The 15,818-nt window shown below is 42.7% G+C and overlaps 1 protein-coding gene across 2 annotated transcripts; it reads left to right on the top strand.

The window, feature by feature from the left end:
- The first annotated feature begins 475 nt into the window (after nt 1-475).
- On the top strand, nt 476-15,773 carry CPT2 (carnitine palmitoyltransferase 2). Of its 2 annotated transcripts, none has more exons than XM_010982124.3 (5): nt 476-778; nt 7,901-7,981; nt 9,501-9,607; nt 13,035-14,339; nt 15,133-15,773. In XM_010982124.3, exons 1-5 carry the CDS (start codon nt 531-533, stop codon nt 15,462-15,464), a joined length of 2,073 nt encoding a protein of 690 aa, XP_010980426.1. In that variant the 5' UTR covers nt 476-530; the 3' UTR covers nt 15,465-15,773. The 2 variants fall into 2 exon arrangements, with proteins under 2 accessions (XP_010980426.1, XP_010980428.1); XM_010982126.3 differs by lacking the exon at nt 476-778 and adding an exon at nt 8,238-8,340 and having other exon boundaries at nt 7,895-7,981.
- Nucleotides 15,774-15,818: the final 45 nt, after the last annotated feature.

Raw genomic sequence — 15,818 nt, 5'->3', positions numbered from 1 at the left:
AGATTTCACGGGTGATTAGTAACAACAACCGCTACCGTTTCCTGCTTGTAGTTCCAGGCACTGACTATATATATACCAAGTGATCTCGTTTCCTATCTAGGAACCTGAGAGGTGCGTTCCTAGGTGGCAATGATGATAACCCCTATTTCTCAGATGAGGAAACAGAGGTTTAAAATTTTTTCCCACTATATCCCAGGGACAGAGCCTGGATCAAGGCTATCAGATTCCAAAAGCTTTTTTCGGCTTTTCTTTTGCTTCAGTTTCAGTTTCTAACTTGCTCCACAACAGGAGAAAGGAGTGGCTTCAGAGGTCCGTTTCCCGCCGCCAGGAGAGTAGGAGGGAGGCCAGCCCAGCCGGGAGGCAGCAGCCCTGCCCGCCAGGCGGTGGGCTGGACCCTCCGAGAGGCGGGCAGGGCTTGTGTGGGCGGGGCTTCGTCTGTGGGCGGGCCATTCCGTGGGTTGGGCCTTCCGTGGACGGGGCCGTGGCCGGAAGTGGTCCGCGGACGAGCACCGACTGATCCCGCGTCCCGGATGCTGCGCCCCGGAACACTGAGGGCAGCGTCCTGGGTCTCTGTACGCCACAGCTTCCCATCCTCCGCGTTCTCGCTGCCGCCGCCTTCCGGGACGATGGTGGCCCGCCTGCTGCTGCGCGCCTGGCCCCGGAGCCCTGCCGTTGGCCGGGGAGCCTCCTGTCGGCCCCTGAGTGCCGGCTTCGAGCCCGGCCAGTACCTGCAGCGCAGCATCGTGCCCACTATGCACTACCAGGACAGTCTGCCCAGGTGAGCCCGGCCTCCCGGTCCCCGCCTCCCACCGCCAGCCGGGATCGGCCCCAACCTCAGTCACTCACGGCTCTCCTACTGACCCTCTTCCGCCCCAAACTCCGACCCCGGACGCTGCCGCATCCTCCAGTCTGAAAATCCTGTGACTTGCGGGATCTCCTGGCACAGGAACTTCAGAACGCTCAAATTCTCTTCAGAACTCTACCCCACCCCCTACTCCCCCGCTTTGTTCTCTCAGATTTTCTCTCAAACTCTTCTCAAATTCCTCCGATAACCCAGCTTCCAATCAGATACCTAATTGTCCCTCACCTTTCTCCCTGAAAAATGTCCAACTTGCATATCTCCAACACTGTCCTTACCCCTTAACTAGGGTGTCCCCCACATTCCTTCCCAGAATACGGCCAGTTCCTGGTCATTAATAGTTAGTCCCCCTCAGCTTCTCCCAGCACTCCACCTTCTCCACGCCTGTTACTCAGAACCCTCGGCTGCACTCCCTGTGCCTCCAGGACTCTTCTATTTTAGCGCCCTGCTTTTCCCCCTAGCGGTCCTCACCTGGAAACCTTTCACCCCTACCAAACCTTCCTCAACACTTCCCTCTCCTTCCTCCCTCAAAATATCCTCCCTAACCCACTTTACCCCCTGCAACTTCAGCCCACCCTCGCAGAATCCTAGACCCCACCTTCAGTACTCTCAAAATCTTATCTTATTCACGTTAGAGCCAGGGCCCACCCAAATTCTATCTATGCCTTCTCACTATCGCTACTCCCCCGACCTTCAAACACTTCTCCCAGAATCTACTTCCCCTGTTAACACAGCCCCAGTAAATCTTCCTCTCTTTCCCTCACCCAGTATTTTCTTTAATTCAGTTTCCAGTTTTCCCAGTCTTTGAACTCCCAGCCTTAATCTAAGCTGCCAAATCTCCTCCAATATTAAAAATTTTCCCCAATTCCTTCATCCTCTAAAATCAGACTTTAACTTCTTGAGCTACTCACCAGTTAGTTCCTGGTGTCAAGTTCCAAATTTGTTTCAAAGACCCTTTTTACTTCCTTTCTAACCAAGCTGCCATCAGGGATCTGCCAGTCCAGGGACTGGAGACCAGCTCTCCCCACCCCATGAAGAGAACCAAGGTTGTCACAGGCAGCACCCCCAGCTACTAGGTTGCCTTTTTTCCTCTACATTCAGGAAACCCTTAACCCACTGTCATCACTGCCCACCCCCACCCTCTCAAGAATATCATCTGGGGTGATTCCTGTGAAACTATAATGGGCAGACATCTAAAATGAACTAACATAAGATTATCTAGTCCCAGTCTCAATGTTTAAATTTGGCAGGAGGGGCCTCCTCCCTTGCTCCCTCCTCTGTTGCTCCCTCCTCTTTGGAGACGGCCCCGCACTCTGTCTGTGGAGTGTGTACCGACTTTTACTTTAACCCGAGCACCCAACCCCCACACCTCGTGGCCTTTCTTTTGCCTTTTGAAACAGCCTACACCCTATGCAGTATGTATCTCTCTAAATAAATCTACCTGTACTCAAAAATAAATAAATAAAAATAAATTTGGCAGGAAGACGGGGAGGAGAAAAAAAGTCTCTGTGCCAGTGGGATAAGCTTTGACAGCCTGGGTGTGAGCTGAGCCAGTATGTCGGGGAAAGGTGAGGAGTGACAGAGCCTGTCTTCCTTTGCCAAGCCCAGCGTCAGATGGCCTTTAACTTCCAGACAGGCCCAGGCCCCACCCCAGGTTTAGGATCAGAGGGATTTTCTCCATTTTAGAATTGGAAAGCTGGGAAGAATATTTAAGATCATTTCCTCCAATTCACAGCACAAATATCTTGGAGCTTCAAACAGTAACACTTATCATCCACGTGTAAGTTTAAAGGACATCTTCCACCTAGTCTACCACGACCTCAGCTCCAAGTTGGGGGTTAGATGAGATTCCTTTTATCTCCGAGAGTCTAGAGAGGTAAAGTGTATTATCTTTCACACTCATTTTTTTGTCACACTAGGTGAAAAGTCCTGGCTTTGAAATCTGGTAGAATTTAGTTTCACATTCCAGATATGATACTCTGTAACTTAAGGCAATCCAGGGAACTTCTTTGAGCCCTAGTTCTTACTTGTGTAGTAGGAGCAGAACAGAGTTCACGGGGCTGTTGGGAGGTTAGAGTGAGGTAAGATGCCAAAATAGGGAACAGTCGTTAGCAGTTGGCATGGGAAGGACTATTCCTTTAGTATTACCTGGTCCAGCTGGGTCTCCCTTCACCTCTTCCCTCTTCCTTTTCCTGTCATATCACTGTCTTTAACCAAGTGACTTTGGACTTGCTTTCCTCTAGGAACCTTTGTACTATCATTTGCTTGGCTTTTAGATGTTATATTTTTTCTTTGCTCTTTTTTAGCATGGTCAATATACATAACATAAAATTTACCTTTTAAACTATTTTTAGGTGTACATTTCAGTTAGGTGGGTTTTTTTTTAAGGATTATATTTATATATTTATATACACTGAACCGTTAACCTCAGAATGTAAAACTGTAAGTCCCAGGGAGACAAAGCATGGATCTGCCAGACCTACACATTCATGTTATTAATCTGATAAACATTTATGGATTTGGAGACCAGTCAGTCATGATGAGGAGCTTACTAAATAGTGGGGGAGATATGACTGGTAAACAGATAGTTATGATATAATGGTTAAGTGGGAAGCAGCATCTCATAGTGGTTACAATCATGAGACAGGAGACAGATTTGATTTTTAATCCAGCTCTGCTTTTTACTAGCTGCATGGCTGTGAGCAAATCATCTAAACTAAAAATGGGGATGCTAATAATACCTTCCTCTCAGGGTTGTTAGAATTAAATACCCTGATATAACGCACTTAGCACAAAGCCAGGCACATGGTAAGTACTCAGTATGTATTCACAAGTACTGTAACTACCTTAAACAGACATTTGTTGCATATTGTGTTGTATAAGTGTGGGGATGGGAGTGACTTAGTGCCTGGGAGAGTAAGAAAGATTCAGAGAAGGGGTGACATTTGAGTTGGATTTTGAAGACCACCAGGTGAGAGGGGTGAAGGAAGAATAGAACAGCACATGCTAAGTAACAGAAGCCAAAAAAAATGCATTTCTAGACATGTTGAGAAGTTGATGGTAGGTCCAGCCCAAAGTAAAGAATCACCATTTGGTTACCTCCCCCTCAAAAAAATTAAAACAATTAATAAATAAATTTTAAAAATTAAAAAAAAAAAGAATCACCATTTGGGCCCTAAGTTATTAGAACTGGAGTGAGTGAGTGAGTGAGTGTGTGTGTGTGTGTGTGTGTGTGTGTGTGTGTGTGTGTGTGTGTGTGTGTTGGCCAGGGCAGGGAAGGGGCATTGCATCTTTAAAAAAAAAATAATACTGGGTCATTATTTTAGGCCTATGGTTGATCTGCAGTAATTGTCAATTATCTGTTGTTTCTCTTCTAACCTCTCTTAACTTTAGATGATAACTGGTATTCAAGACAAAATAGACATCTTTTCTAGAATTCACCTAGGAGGCAGGTGAGGCCAGAGTTTCCAGGGTGTGGAGGATAACAGGTAGAAACAGTAATGTTCTGGGCCCGAAAGGCATGTTCTGCAGATTGTCTTGATATCCAGAATGATTTTATCTAAATAAGAACTAGATTGCATAAAAATACGAAAGCTGTGTTTTATAGCTGTATTCTTGCAGGGAGAACAGTAAATGTCTACTGCTTGGAGACTGACTGAGTAATGATAGAATCACTTACACAGGAGATAAATCTGGGTAGTGATAACTTTTCTTCCATCTTTATTTTAGCAGATGCTGTTTAGATGGGGGTAGGGTTCTTAGCTAGAGGGTTGGGAAGGAGAACCCCCATGGTTTAAATGGACCTACCAGGAATCTTTCAAAGGCCCTGGCTCTACCTCTTTTAAGGCATCTGGTGAATTATATCTCAAGGAGCTCAAGGAGCTATAGGTGAGCATATGAACCCACTTTGGGTTTTCTTTGAGGAACTGTGGAGAAAGGGTAGTGCAAAGAGACTGGAGGTGACCTTGCAGCTTGATTTCTAAAGAGTAGAGAATAAATGCTGACTGTAAGTAAACACTGAAAAGGCCACAGTAAGGGCCTTTGTGGGAGCAAGCTATAGAAACCCAAGTTAAACTGGCTTAGGCCAACAGACCTGAAAAATCCAGGTTGGATTAAGGGGACCAAATGATGTCATCAAGACTCTGTTTTGCCTTTCCACTCAGCTCGTCATTTGTGTGACTCCATTCTCAAGTAGGTTCTCTCCTCATGGTGACAAAGTGGCGGTCACACTAATCTCTTAGTGATCCAGCTATCAGAGATTCCCTTGTCCTAACAGTTAAAAAAAAACAAACCCTGTAATTAAGTCTTATAGGTTCTTACTGGGTCTTATTGGTTCTGAACCAGTAAGCTGTAAGCCCATCCATGGGAGCTGGGCGTGTAGTGAGCTCCACCTGAACCGCAGGGACTTGAATAGGAGGAGGTGCTGTTACCAGAAGTGAGAAAGGACGGGAGCAGGCAAAACAACAGAAATGGTTAAACCCTGTGCTGGGCGCTGACAGAGAGATGATGAGCTAGTTCTCTAGCGTTGTGAACGGTCTAGTGGCAGAATTGGGATCTACAGGACTTGATGACTGAGTAGGTAATAAAACCTATTATTTATTGAGTGCTTACTATGTGCCAGGCACTATTGTGAGTCAGTGACTTGCATTGGCTCATGTAATCTGCACAGAACCCTAGGAGTACATATTAATATCATCCCATTTTATAGATGACGAAAATGAGGTCCAGGATGGGCAGCGTGCCCAGAGTCACAGAGCTGTGAAGCCAGAGTCTGCCCTCTTCACTGTTGTGAAGGTCTGCTGCTCTACAAGGGGAGGAATCGCCTGGGTTTCTGAGGTTGCAGTCACAGACTGTAAAGGAGCCTTAGAAACTGTCTTTTTTAGATCCTTCATCTTACTGAGGAAAAAATTGATCACCAGAATTGAAAAGTGACTTGGTAAAAACAATTTTAATAGCTTTATCAAATTCACATGCCATAAAATTCACACTTTTTAAAGTTGAGGTATAGTTGATTTACAATATAAGTTTCAGGTGTACAACATAGTGATTGACAATTTTTAAAGATTATACTCAATTTATACATATTATAAATTATTGGTTATATTCCCTGTGCTTACAATTTATCTTTGTCTGTCTGTGAGGCAGTTCTTCTTTCCAACTCATAGGCAGAAGATGGAGTCTGAGAGACAACAGTTAATTTGCAACCCATAACCATATCACTAGAGATTGAGTGACAGAGCTGGGATTTAAGCCTAAATCTGATTCTAAATCTCATTCTCTTTTCACTGTCAGTAGTTCTTATACTTTTGGATTTCACAGATCAGTAAAATTATATGGGAAAATATTGTTATCAACATTATCAACAAAATTATGTTATCAACATAAAAGAAAGACCTTTTATGACTGCCATCCAAAAAAAGGGAGGGGAGGGGGACAATCTCAGAATTAAGGACAGATTTTTCATTTAAGAGAATTTAGCTTTGTGAAAAGCTCACTGTACTATCCACATGTGAACCAATAACTTCATAACCATGGCCGTCACCTGCAAGTATCAGATAATCCCAGTCATATGGGTTGTATTGTTATTTGACATTTACGCTGAGGGTATGTTATGTAAGGCAAAAAAAAAAGACTTGGTAAGCTTAGTACATTTGTTAAGTTATTGTTAATATTTTATAGAAAACAAGTGACTTTTACATCTGTGATGAAAATTTTTATATAGAATTTATACTGCCTTAATTTAGTTCTATTGAGAAAATTCACTTTCTATTGTATTAACAACTCCAAAATAAATAATCACTCTGAAAGCTTGCTCTACTCCAGTAAAGGAAGTTCAGGCTAGAGTTAATACCCCAGAAGCTTTTAAATAAGGACTGTCTTTATAAAACTGCCGTTGCTTCTAATTTAGAATTTTTTTAAAAAGGTTAATGTTCATTTATGTCCCTATTGTATCAAAATAAAGTCTTGAGAAAGGTAAGCAGGTAACTTTGTAATTATGAATTCAGCTGGGGTCGGTTGGGGATTTTCTGTGGAAGTTCACGAATGTAAGGAGATCTGCAGTGTGAAAGTGTTCTGAGTGGTTACTCAGCGCAGCCTAAGTCCATGATGGCTGTAAATAATTCAGATTTATTTTTGACATCATGTTTTGGGTAAACATACATTGAAAAATAAACTGAAGAACATGTCTTAGAGTAAGGTTTTATACTATGTTATGGATAACTTTTTGGTTTTCCTAAATGGCTGCTATATTTAGATATTTTCAATGTGTTAACTTTGAGTTGGCAGAGGTAACATAACATTCTGATTAAGTTTTGGTACTAGGGAATATGTCTTTCAATAAAATCATTAACATGAAAAAGAAAGTATACCTCACTATACTGCCCATGTGTTTTCATTTCACTGTCGACCAGTAACTTCATCACCAGAGCTGTGCTTGGGAATCCACTGGTAGAGAATGATGACGAAGCACAGAGGAAGGTCTGGGTCTTCCTCATAGGACTTCTGGTGGGCTGGGCATGGCTTGCTGGTTGATCCCATGGTTGGCTGGCTTGCAGACAGACCTGTGCTTCCATTTTGTGTTATTCTCTGTCATAAAATACAACAGAAAACTTAAAAATAGAACTTTTTTTTTTTATCATCTTAGGGGAAAAAAAGACAGTTGTTCCAACTAGGGGTAGAATTAAAATCAGTGTCAATACAGGGTTAGCACAGGTGTTAGAACTGTGTCCAGCAAACAGGAATGCCTTGGGTAGCTTCTGCTTCCCCATTTTAAATCTGCTAGTTTATTTCCTAATTTAGCATATGAAATTCATCATTAATACATTTAAAAATTATCATTTTACTTAAAAACAGAGCTACCATTGATACTTCATCTATTCACTGATAACTAAATGCATCTATTCTCATTTGTCAGTGGCTTCCCTTTGTTGGTTTTGGGGAAGGAACTTAATTATCCAGTAATTATTTATTAGTTTGGGCTGGGAAGCTAATTAACCTCTCCCACATATTGTCACGTTTACACTGTTTTTGCTTTCTTCCCAGGCTGCCTATTCCCAAACTTGAAGACACCATTAGGCGATACCTCAGTGCACAGAAGCCTCTCTTGGACGATGACCAGTTCAGGTAAATGCTGAGCAATGGAATGACCATGGTTGGGTGGTTTAAGAGAGGCTGGCAAGTGGTGGTGGATCAAGCTTCAGGAAGTATCTGATTTGATTGGGTCACCAGGCACCTACGACCGAGTCTTTCATTTGTAAATTCAGGAGATAGGTTTTCACTCATGAACAACTGACCAAGCGCTGAGGTGAGAATCTCTTTAACTAGACTCAATAGGCAATGGTTTATCAGCCAGAATGCCAAATTTGTATTGTCTTGGCAGGTGCTACCTGGTAGGCTAGCTGATACTGGTCATTTGCAGAGGGCATGTGCTCTTGGTATGGGAGTTCACGAGGAGAGCATATGACAGACCAGAAGTCTGCTTGGTGAGCATATGTACTGGGTTGGATAGTATGCCCCCCCAAATTCGTTGCCTTCTCAGAACCTCAGTATGTGACCTTATATGGAAATAAGGTAGCTGCAGATGTAATTAGTTAAGATGAGGTCATCCTAGAGTGGGGTAGGTCCTTAATCCATTATGACAGGTGTACTTACAAGAAGACAAGAGACAGCCGTGTGAAGATCAGGCAGATTGGTGTGTGACAACAAGCCAAGGAATGCCAAGGACACCTGGTAACACCAGAAGCTAAGAGAAAGGCCTGGAATAAGATCTCCCCTAGAGTCTTCAGAGAGAATATGGTCTTGTCAACACCTTAATTCTGTACTTCTAGCCTCCAGAGCCGTGATAGAATACATTTCTATTGTTTTAAGCCATCCAGTCTGTAGTACTTTGTTGTGGCAGTCCTAGGAAACTAACTCAGCATGGAATTGGAAAATAATATTGGATATTGTCACAAAGTGGATTCTATCAAGCTCTTGTATCCTGGTGTAGTACTCTTTTCACACAATGAGAATTTGTTGTGCAAATAACTGGCATTGTCATAGAATCACAGAGTCCTTCTCTGGACAGTGATGGAAAAAAACAGATGAACTATTCATAATGTAGTCCTCTGCTTTTAAATATCCCATATTAGTCACTTGAAGCTTCTCATGACATGGTAATGATTTAATCGCTACCTGTTACTAAGTACTGTTTCAGATAATCCTAAATCCTTAGCTATATAAATATTTTTAAAATCACGTAAGGTATATTATCTCTATTTTAATATAAAGAAACTGAGACTCAGAGATCAAGTAACTTATCCAAGATCACACAGTTTGAAAATAACAGAGCTAGAATTTAAAATTAGCTCTTTTTGACTCCAAAGCTTACATTCTTTTCTCCATACCAGGCTGTCTCTTAGATTACACATTGTTTTATGAGATGTGGATTCATTTTCCCAATCATTTTAAGAAGATATCCTAGACTTACCGGTTTTAGATTGATTCCTGTTCTTCTGACCAGAGGTACTTTCTGATCTCTGTCCCAGGTTCTAGGGATATGCTACTGGGGACCCAAAGCTCTGTGTGTGAGTCCTTGGCCATGAATCTAAAAAGCGTGTATTCCCTGCCATGGTTTGATTCTATCTTTTCTTGAGCATTTCAGGAAAACAGAACAATTTTGTAAGAGTTTTGCAAATGGGATTGGAAAAGAACTGCATGAGCAGCTGGTCGCTCAGGACAAGCAGAATAAACACACGAGCTACATCTCAGGTGCGTAGGCAGGGCTGTGGGCGTGATGTTTCCCAGAGCCCCCCATAATGGAAAGTATGGCATCTTCTGTTTTGGTCTGAGAATTATTTCTGGTGAAACCAGCATTGAGTCATGTCTCATCCTCTCTTCCTGAGATAAACGTTAAGGCTGAGTGAGCTCCTCCTCCGTGAGGTATTGACTGGAGTCCATGCTCCAGAGCAATGGCTTGCCTGCTCTGTAGGTAGGATCAAGACAGAACCTAATCATCAGTTGTCTGAAAAGGATGCAGGATTTAGTCCTGTGTCCTGTGTGTATCATTCTAGGTCCTCCACGATCTGACCCAACTGCCCCCTCCAGCCAGTGTTTTAGTATTCTCCCAACACACTCATGCTTCAGCAAAACTGAACAACTCCTTCCCTCAGCCTTTCATTCTTCTTTGCTTTATCCATCCACTACCATTTTTTACCTGGCAAATTCTTCCTTTAAGACTCAGGTAATATGGTTGTCAGAGGTAGGGAGTAGAGAGGGCGTGGGTGAAATGGTTGAAGGACTCGAAAGGTACAAACTTCTAGTTATAAAATAAGTAAGTCCTGGGGATATGATGTACAACCTGGTGACTGTAGTTAACAATACTGTATTGTATATTTGAATGTTGCTGTGAGTATAGATCTTACAAGTTCTCATCACAAGAAAAAAGATTGTGTAACTATATATGGTGATGGACGTCAACTAGACTTACTGTAGTGACCATTTTGCAATATATATAAGTATCAAATCATGTTGTACACCTGAAACTAATATAATGTTATATGTCAGTTACATCTCGATAAAAAGAAAAGATCCAGGTAGGATGATTTTTCTGTGAAACTTTTTAGTCCTTCCCCCTTTCCATTCAGAATTGGATGGAACTTCCACCTCTGTTCCCACTTCTTTTAACTTAGTTTATATTTTAATAAGGTTATGCATGCATATAGTTTAAAGAATCAAATAGTTCTCTCAGACTTGTTTGGAGAAACAGCAATTTCCTGATCTTTCCCTAATTTCTCACTTCACATTTCCCTCCATTCTCTATATTACTTGCTTATATTGATACATCTTAACTTTTTTAGTTTTAGGCATTATCTATTGACCTCTCACTATAGAAGATAAGGATTTAGCAGTCTCTTACGTCCTCACCACATACCTGGTGTCATGCACACTTCCTATCCCCTCATTGTCACAGTATAGTTATTTGTAACTTGAGTTAGCTCAATACCCAGTATTTATTTACAGTTATGATCATGTAAACACTACTGTCAGCTGAGTCATGCAGCACAGTGGGATTGTTTTTTCTTTCCCATACAAACTTTATATTCTCTGAAGTTAATAATTATCTTATACCTTCTGTTGCTTCCTATATGCTTGATAATTTATCTGGGAACTTTCTTTTAAGTTCTCATCTTCATAGACTCTCCAAGTTGCTTTTTTCCTGTTTGTTTTGCCTCTTCTTTCTTCAGATGTTTCATAATCTTTCTTTGTTGTCTCAGAGATGAATGAGATTTAAAAGCTGTGGGAAGCTCTGTGGATGAGGGTGGGCTTGTCAGTCACAGCTTCGCCGTAATGTGACCTGGCTAAACCATGTCCTCGGGTGCCCCTAATGTTAGTGTCTTTGGGTTAGACTCCCTGTAAACTGCCAAAAGGTATTTTCCTGGTTGCTGCTGTGGTAGGAGTTGGGTAAGGGAAGAAAGCTTGAGATCTGTGACTTGTGTCTCCCAATTTACTTTTTCTAGTGAATAGCAAGTCTTCTACTGGAGTGGGGAGGGAATCTGTCAGATGAGGGTGGGGGGTCTAATTAAACAGCCCTTTATTTAGATATATCTAGGCTGCCAATTCCTGAGCCCTCCGGGGGTTCTGCTGTGTAACTCATATTATTTCTTGGCTTTCTCTGCTGCCATCTTAGGGTCGGCTTTCTTGAGTTGGCTTTAGTCATTACCAGTTGCCTGGATGCTTTCCAGTTTCCAGTATTCGCTTTTTCCTCCTTTCTCATTCTCTTTGCCTTATTGGTTTATGTCTCTTTAAAGTTCTTTTACTGAAGGGATCAGAAGCATAAATTCATGCCTTCTTTCATCAGATATATCTTACCCCCATTTTAGTGCTGTGTATTATGTTTTGATTCTCTTTGTCTCCTTCACGAGAGTTCTTCTGAGTCAAAGTCCATGTGCTATTCCTCTCTGTATCCCCTGGGCCAGGGGCCCAGCACAGCAGTGATCAAGGAATGAAGTGGAATGAATGGACCAACAAATGAATTGTAGATAAGTTTGTGTCCATTAATCCTTTCCTCAACACTTTGCGTGTAAAAAATATTTCCTCCATGGAAAGTATCCCTAATTTATAGAGTTCACCCATGCTTGCTAACCATAGCAGGAACTTCTCTTGAAGGCACATTTTCTGATAAAATTTCTGGAATTTTGACAAGCAAAATGTCCACAGGAATACAGAGGGCTAGTTTGAGTGGTTCCCACACACTGATAGTTATTTCTAATTGCTTTTCAAGCATTTCCTAAAAGAGGGAGTGCAGGAATGTGCATGGTACACAGAATGATGGTGAAGACTTCCCCATATTATGGAGACAGTTCTGTACGAATGTCGTCCCTGAAAGGAGATGAAGCAAGAGAAACCTAAGCAGATGGGGTAGAAATTAACAATTACTCTGTTAAAGCATGAATGCAAGTGAAGTGTTACTGTTTTTTATTCCTTTAAGTGTCAAGAAAGGAAATAGAATGAGGGAAAAAAAACAATTAATAAACATTAGGGAAATGCAAATTAAACCCACAATGATGGTTACCCACCAGAATGGCTCCAACCAAATAAGACAGTAACAATCACAGATGTTGCCGAGGATGTGGAGAAATTGGAGCTCTTGTACACTGCTGCTGGTAATGGTGCAGCCACTGTGGAAGACACCCTGGCAGTTCCCTAAAAGGTTAAATGTAGGCTTACCACATGACCTAGCAATTCCACTCCTAACTCTATCCCCAAGAGAACTGAGAACTTACGTCCATACAAAAACTTGTGCGACCCAGCATCATTCATAATAACCAAAAAGTGGAAACAACCCAGATGTTCATCTACAGATGAATGGGTAAACAAAATGTGGTATAGCTGTATAATGGAATGTTATTCAGCAAATAAAGAAATGAAGAACTAATACATGCTATAACATGGATGAACCTCAAAAACATTATTGTGATAGAAATCAGATGTAAAAGACCACATATTGTATGATCCCGTTCACCATTTATATTGCGTGAGTTATTGCAGAGCAAAAAATAATCAGAAAATTCCACCCTCTGGAGGTTAATGCCATTTCTTTTGCATATGTTTGATTTCTTTTTTTTCTTTCTCAAATTTTATTTTTAGGGACTACATTAACTCTTTATGTTTTTCTTTTAAAATTTTTATTTTTTAGGCCCCTGGTTTGATATGTACTTAGCTGCTCGAGACCCCATTGTCCTAAACTTTAACCCATTTGTGGCATTCAACCCTGACCCAAAGTCTGAGTACAATGACCAGCTCACCCGGGCAACCAACATGACTGTTTCTGCCATGCGGTTTCTGAAGACTCTTCGAGCGAACCTTTTGGAGCCAGAAATATTCCACTTGAACCCTGTCAAAAGTGACACTGATACCTTCAAGAGACTCATACGCTTTGTGCCTTCCTCTCTGTCCTGGTACGGTGCCTACTTGGTCAATGCATATCCCCTGGATATGTCCCAGTATTTTCGGCTTTTCAATTCAACTCGTTTACCCAGACCCAGTCAAGATGAGCTCTTCACCGATGACAAGGCCAGGCACCTCCTGGTCCTAAGAAAAGGACATTTCTATGTCTTTGATGTCCTAGATCAAGATGAGAACATTGTGAGCGCCTCTGAAATCCAGGCTCATCTGAAGTACATTCTCTCAGACAACAGCCTGGCCCCTGAGTTCCCACTGGCGTACCTGACCACTGAGAATCGGGACATCTGGGCAGAGCTCAGGCAGAAGCTGGTGAGTAGTGGCAATGAGGAGACCCTGAGGAAAGTGGACTCTGCTGTGTTCTGTCTCTGCCTGGATGACTTCCCCATTAAGGACCTTGTCCACTTGTCCCACAACATGCTGCATGGTGACGGCACAAACCGTTGGTTTGATAAATCCTTTAACCTCATTATAGCCAAGGACGGCACTGCCGCGGTCCACTTTGAGCATGCTTGGGGCGATGGAGTTGCAGTGCTCAGGTTTTTTAATGAAGTATTTAAAGACAGCACTCAGGCCCCTGCTGTCACTCCACAGAGCCAGCCGGCCAGCACTGATTCTTCTGTTGCCGTACAGAAACTCCACTTCAAGCTGAATGATGCTTTAAAGTCTGGCATTAGTGTTGCTAAGGAAAAGTTTGATGCCACCATGAAAACTCTCACCATTGACTGCATCCAGTTTCAGAGAGGAGGCAAAGAATTCTTGAAAAAGCAGAAGCTGAGCCCTGACTCAGTAGCTCAGCTGGCCTTCCAGATGGCCTTTCTGCGGCAGTATGGGCAGACAGTGGCCACCTATGAGTCCTGTAGCACAGCAGCATTCAAGCATGGCCGCACCGAGACCATCCGCCCGGCCTCCATCTTCACAAAGAGATGCTCTGAGGCCTTTGTCAGGGAGCCCTCCAAGCACAGCGCTGGAGAGCTTCAGCAGATGATGGCCCAGTGCGCCAAGTACCACAGCCAGCTGACCAAGGAAGCAGCGATGGGTGAGGCGGGGGTGGGGAGCATGCCCTTGGGCTTTGTTGCCCTCAGAGCTGGGGGTAAGCCTCAGTAATATTCTGCTCCACATCAGATTTCCACCCCTTCACTAGGTTTAATCCTTTGGCCAACTGATGATTATTTTTTTCTACCTTAAGCAGTCTGAACAGCCAGACTAGCCACTAGAGATCAGAGTATTCTCTGCTCTGAAGCAGGGATGGGGAAGTGCATCCAACTTCACCCTCATTTAAGGTCACTTTCAGCTGTGGCACATGCTGTCTATCATTTACTGGTCATCAAACTCACTTTTGACAATGTAGGATTTCTAAGCCTGTGGCCCCTAGGAAACTGAAGCCACTGGCCCAGGCTCACACAGCAAATTAGCAGTAAAGCTGAGATCAGAACCCTGGTCAAATACCCTTTCCATTTTGTTCCGTTGACTCAATCTTGTTTTTTACACTTGACTTGGACTTGGGGTTTTATCTTGGGGTTTGAGTCCGTAGTGTGCTGTCCGCCTACTTTTCTTAACTGACTAAACTGATTCAGTTTCAGAAATTTAAAAATCATTTTCATTTTAGGATGATTTTTAGCTCAGCTGTTCATGGCTTTTTTTAAAAGGAATATTCTAGAATGAACTCCAGAGGTTAGTAAGCTGAAGGTGTGCATACAGAGGGAGGCAGACCCCTCTTCCACTCTCAAGGATGCTGTGAAGGGTATTCCTACCATGGGTGGGAGATTTTACTAAGGTCCTTTTCAGTTCTGAAATTCTGAGACTCTGATTTTCCATCTTGTCTCTGACAGGCCAGGGCTTTGATCGACACTTGTTTGCTCTTCGGTACTTGGCAACAGCCAAAGGGATCAAACTGCCGGAGCTGTACCTGGACCCTGCATACGGACGGATAAACCACAACATCTTGTCCACGAGCACGCTGAACAGCCCAGCAGTGAACCTCGGCGGCTTTGCGCCTGTGGTCTCTGATGGTTTTGGCATTGGGTATGCTGTTCATGACAACTGGATAGGCTGCAACGTCTCCTCCTACCCAGGCCGCAATGCCCGGGAGTTTCTCCAGTGTGTGGAGAAGGCCTTAGAAGACATGTTTGATGCCTTAGAAGGCAAAGCCATCAAAACTTAGCTTCTGGGTGGGTGAAAAGCCTCCACTGCTTCATCATCGTGAAAAGTGGGGCCTCTGTAACCAGTGGGTGCTATTCTGTGACTAATGAAACTGATCATGAGGTGCCTGAGCACCAGTGCTCAGTGCTATAAGATTTGAGCTTTAAAACTCGTTTTAAAGATAAATATTTAATTTCCAAGTGGGACAGATCACAACTAAAGATAATACGAAATTTCACTTTTAAAGACATTTGATCAGGAGGTAAGATTTGGAAAACAACTTAGGTATATTTATTGTTGAAGCAGAAATAAAATTTCATTTTTGCTTGGAGGTGGTTCCTCGTAGGTTTTTTTGTTTATTTTGTTTTAACCTAAT

This window comes from Camelus dromedarius, chromosome 14 (assembly GCF_036321535.1).
Source record: "Camelus dromedarius isolate mCamDro1 chromosome 14, mCamDro1.pat, whole genome shotgun sequence".
NCBI lineage: Eukaryota > Metazoa > Chordata > Mammalia > Artiodactyla > Camelidae > Camelus > Camelus dromedarius.
This window is presented reverse-complemented; position numbering and strand designations above follow the sequence as displayed.

What these genes read in the sequence shown, in the direction of transcription:
- CPT2 (XM_010982124.3), top strand. Translation starts at nt 531, where the DNA reads ATGCTGCGCCCCGGAACACTGAGGGCAGCGTCCTGGGTCTCTGTACGC. An exon ending in ACACACGAGCTACATCTCAG is followed by an intron (nt 9,608 to 13,034) that starts GTGCGTAGGCAG and finishes TTTATTTTTTAG; the next exon opens with GCCCCTGGTTTGATATGTAC. An exon ending in GACCAAGGAAGCAGCGATGG is followed by an intron (nt 14,340 to 15,132) that starts GTGAGGCGGGGG and finishes TGTCTCTGACAG; the next exon opens with GCCAGGGCTTTGATCGACAC.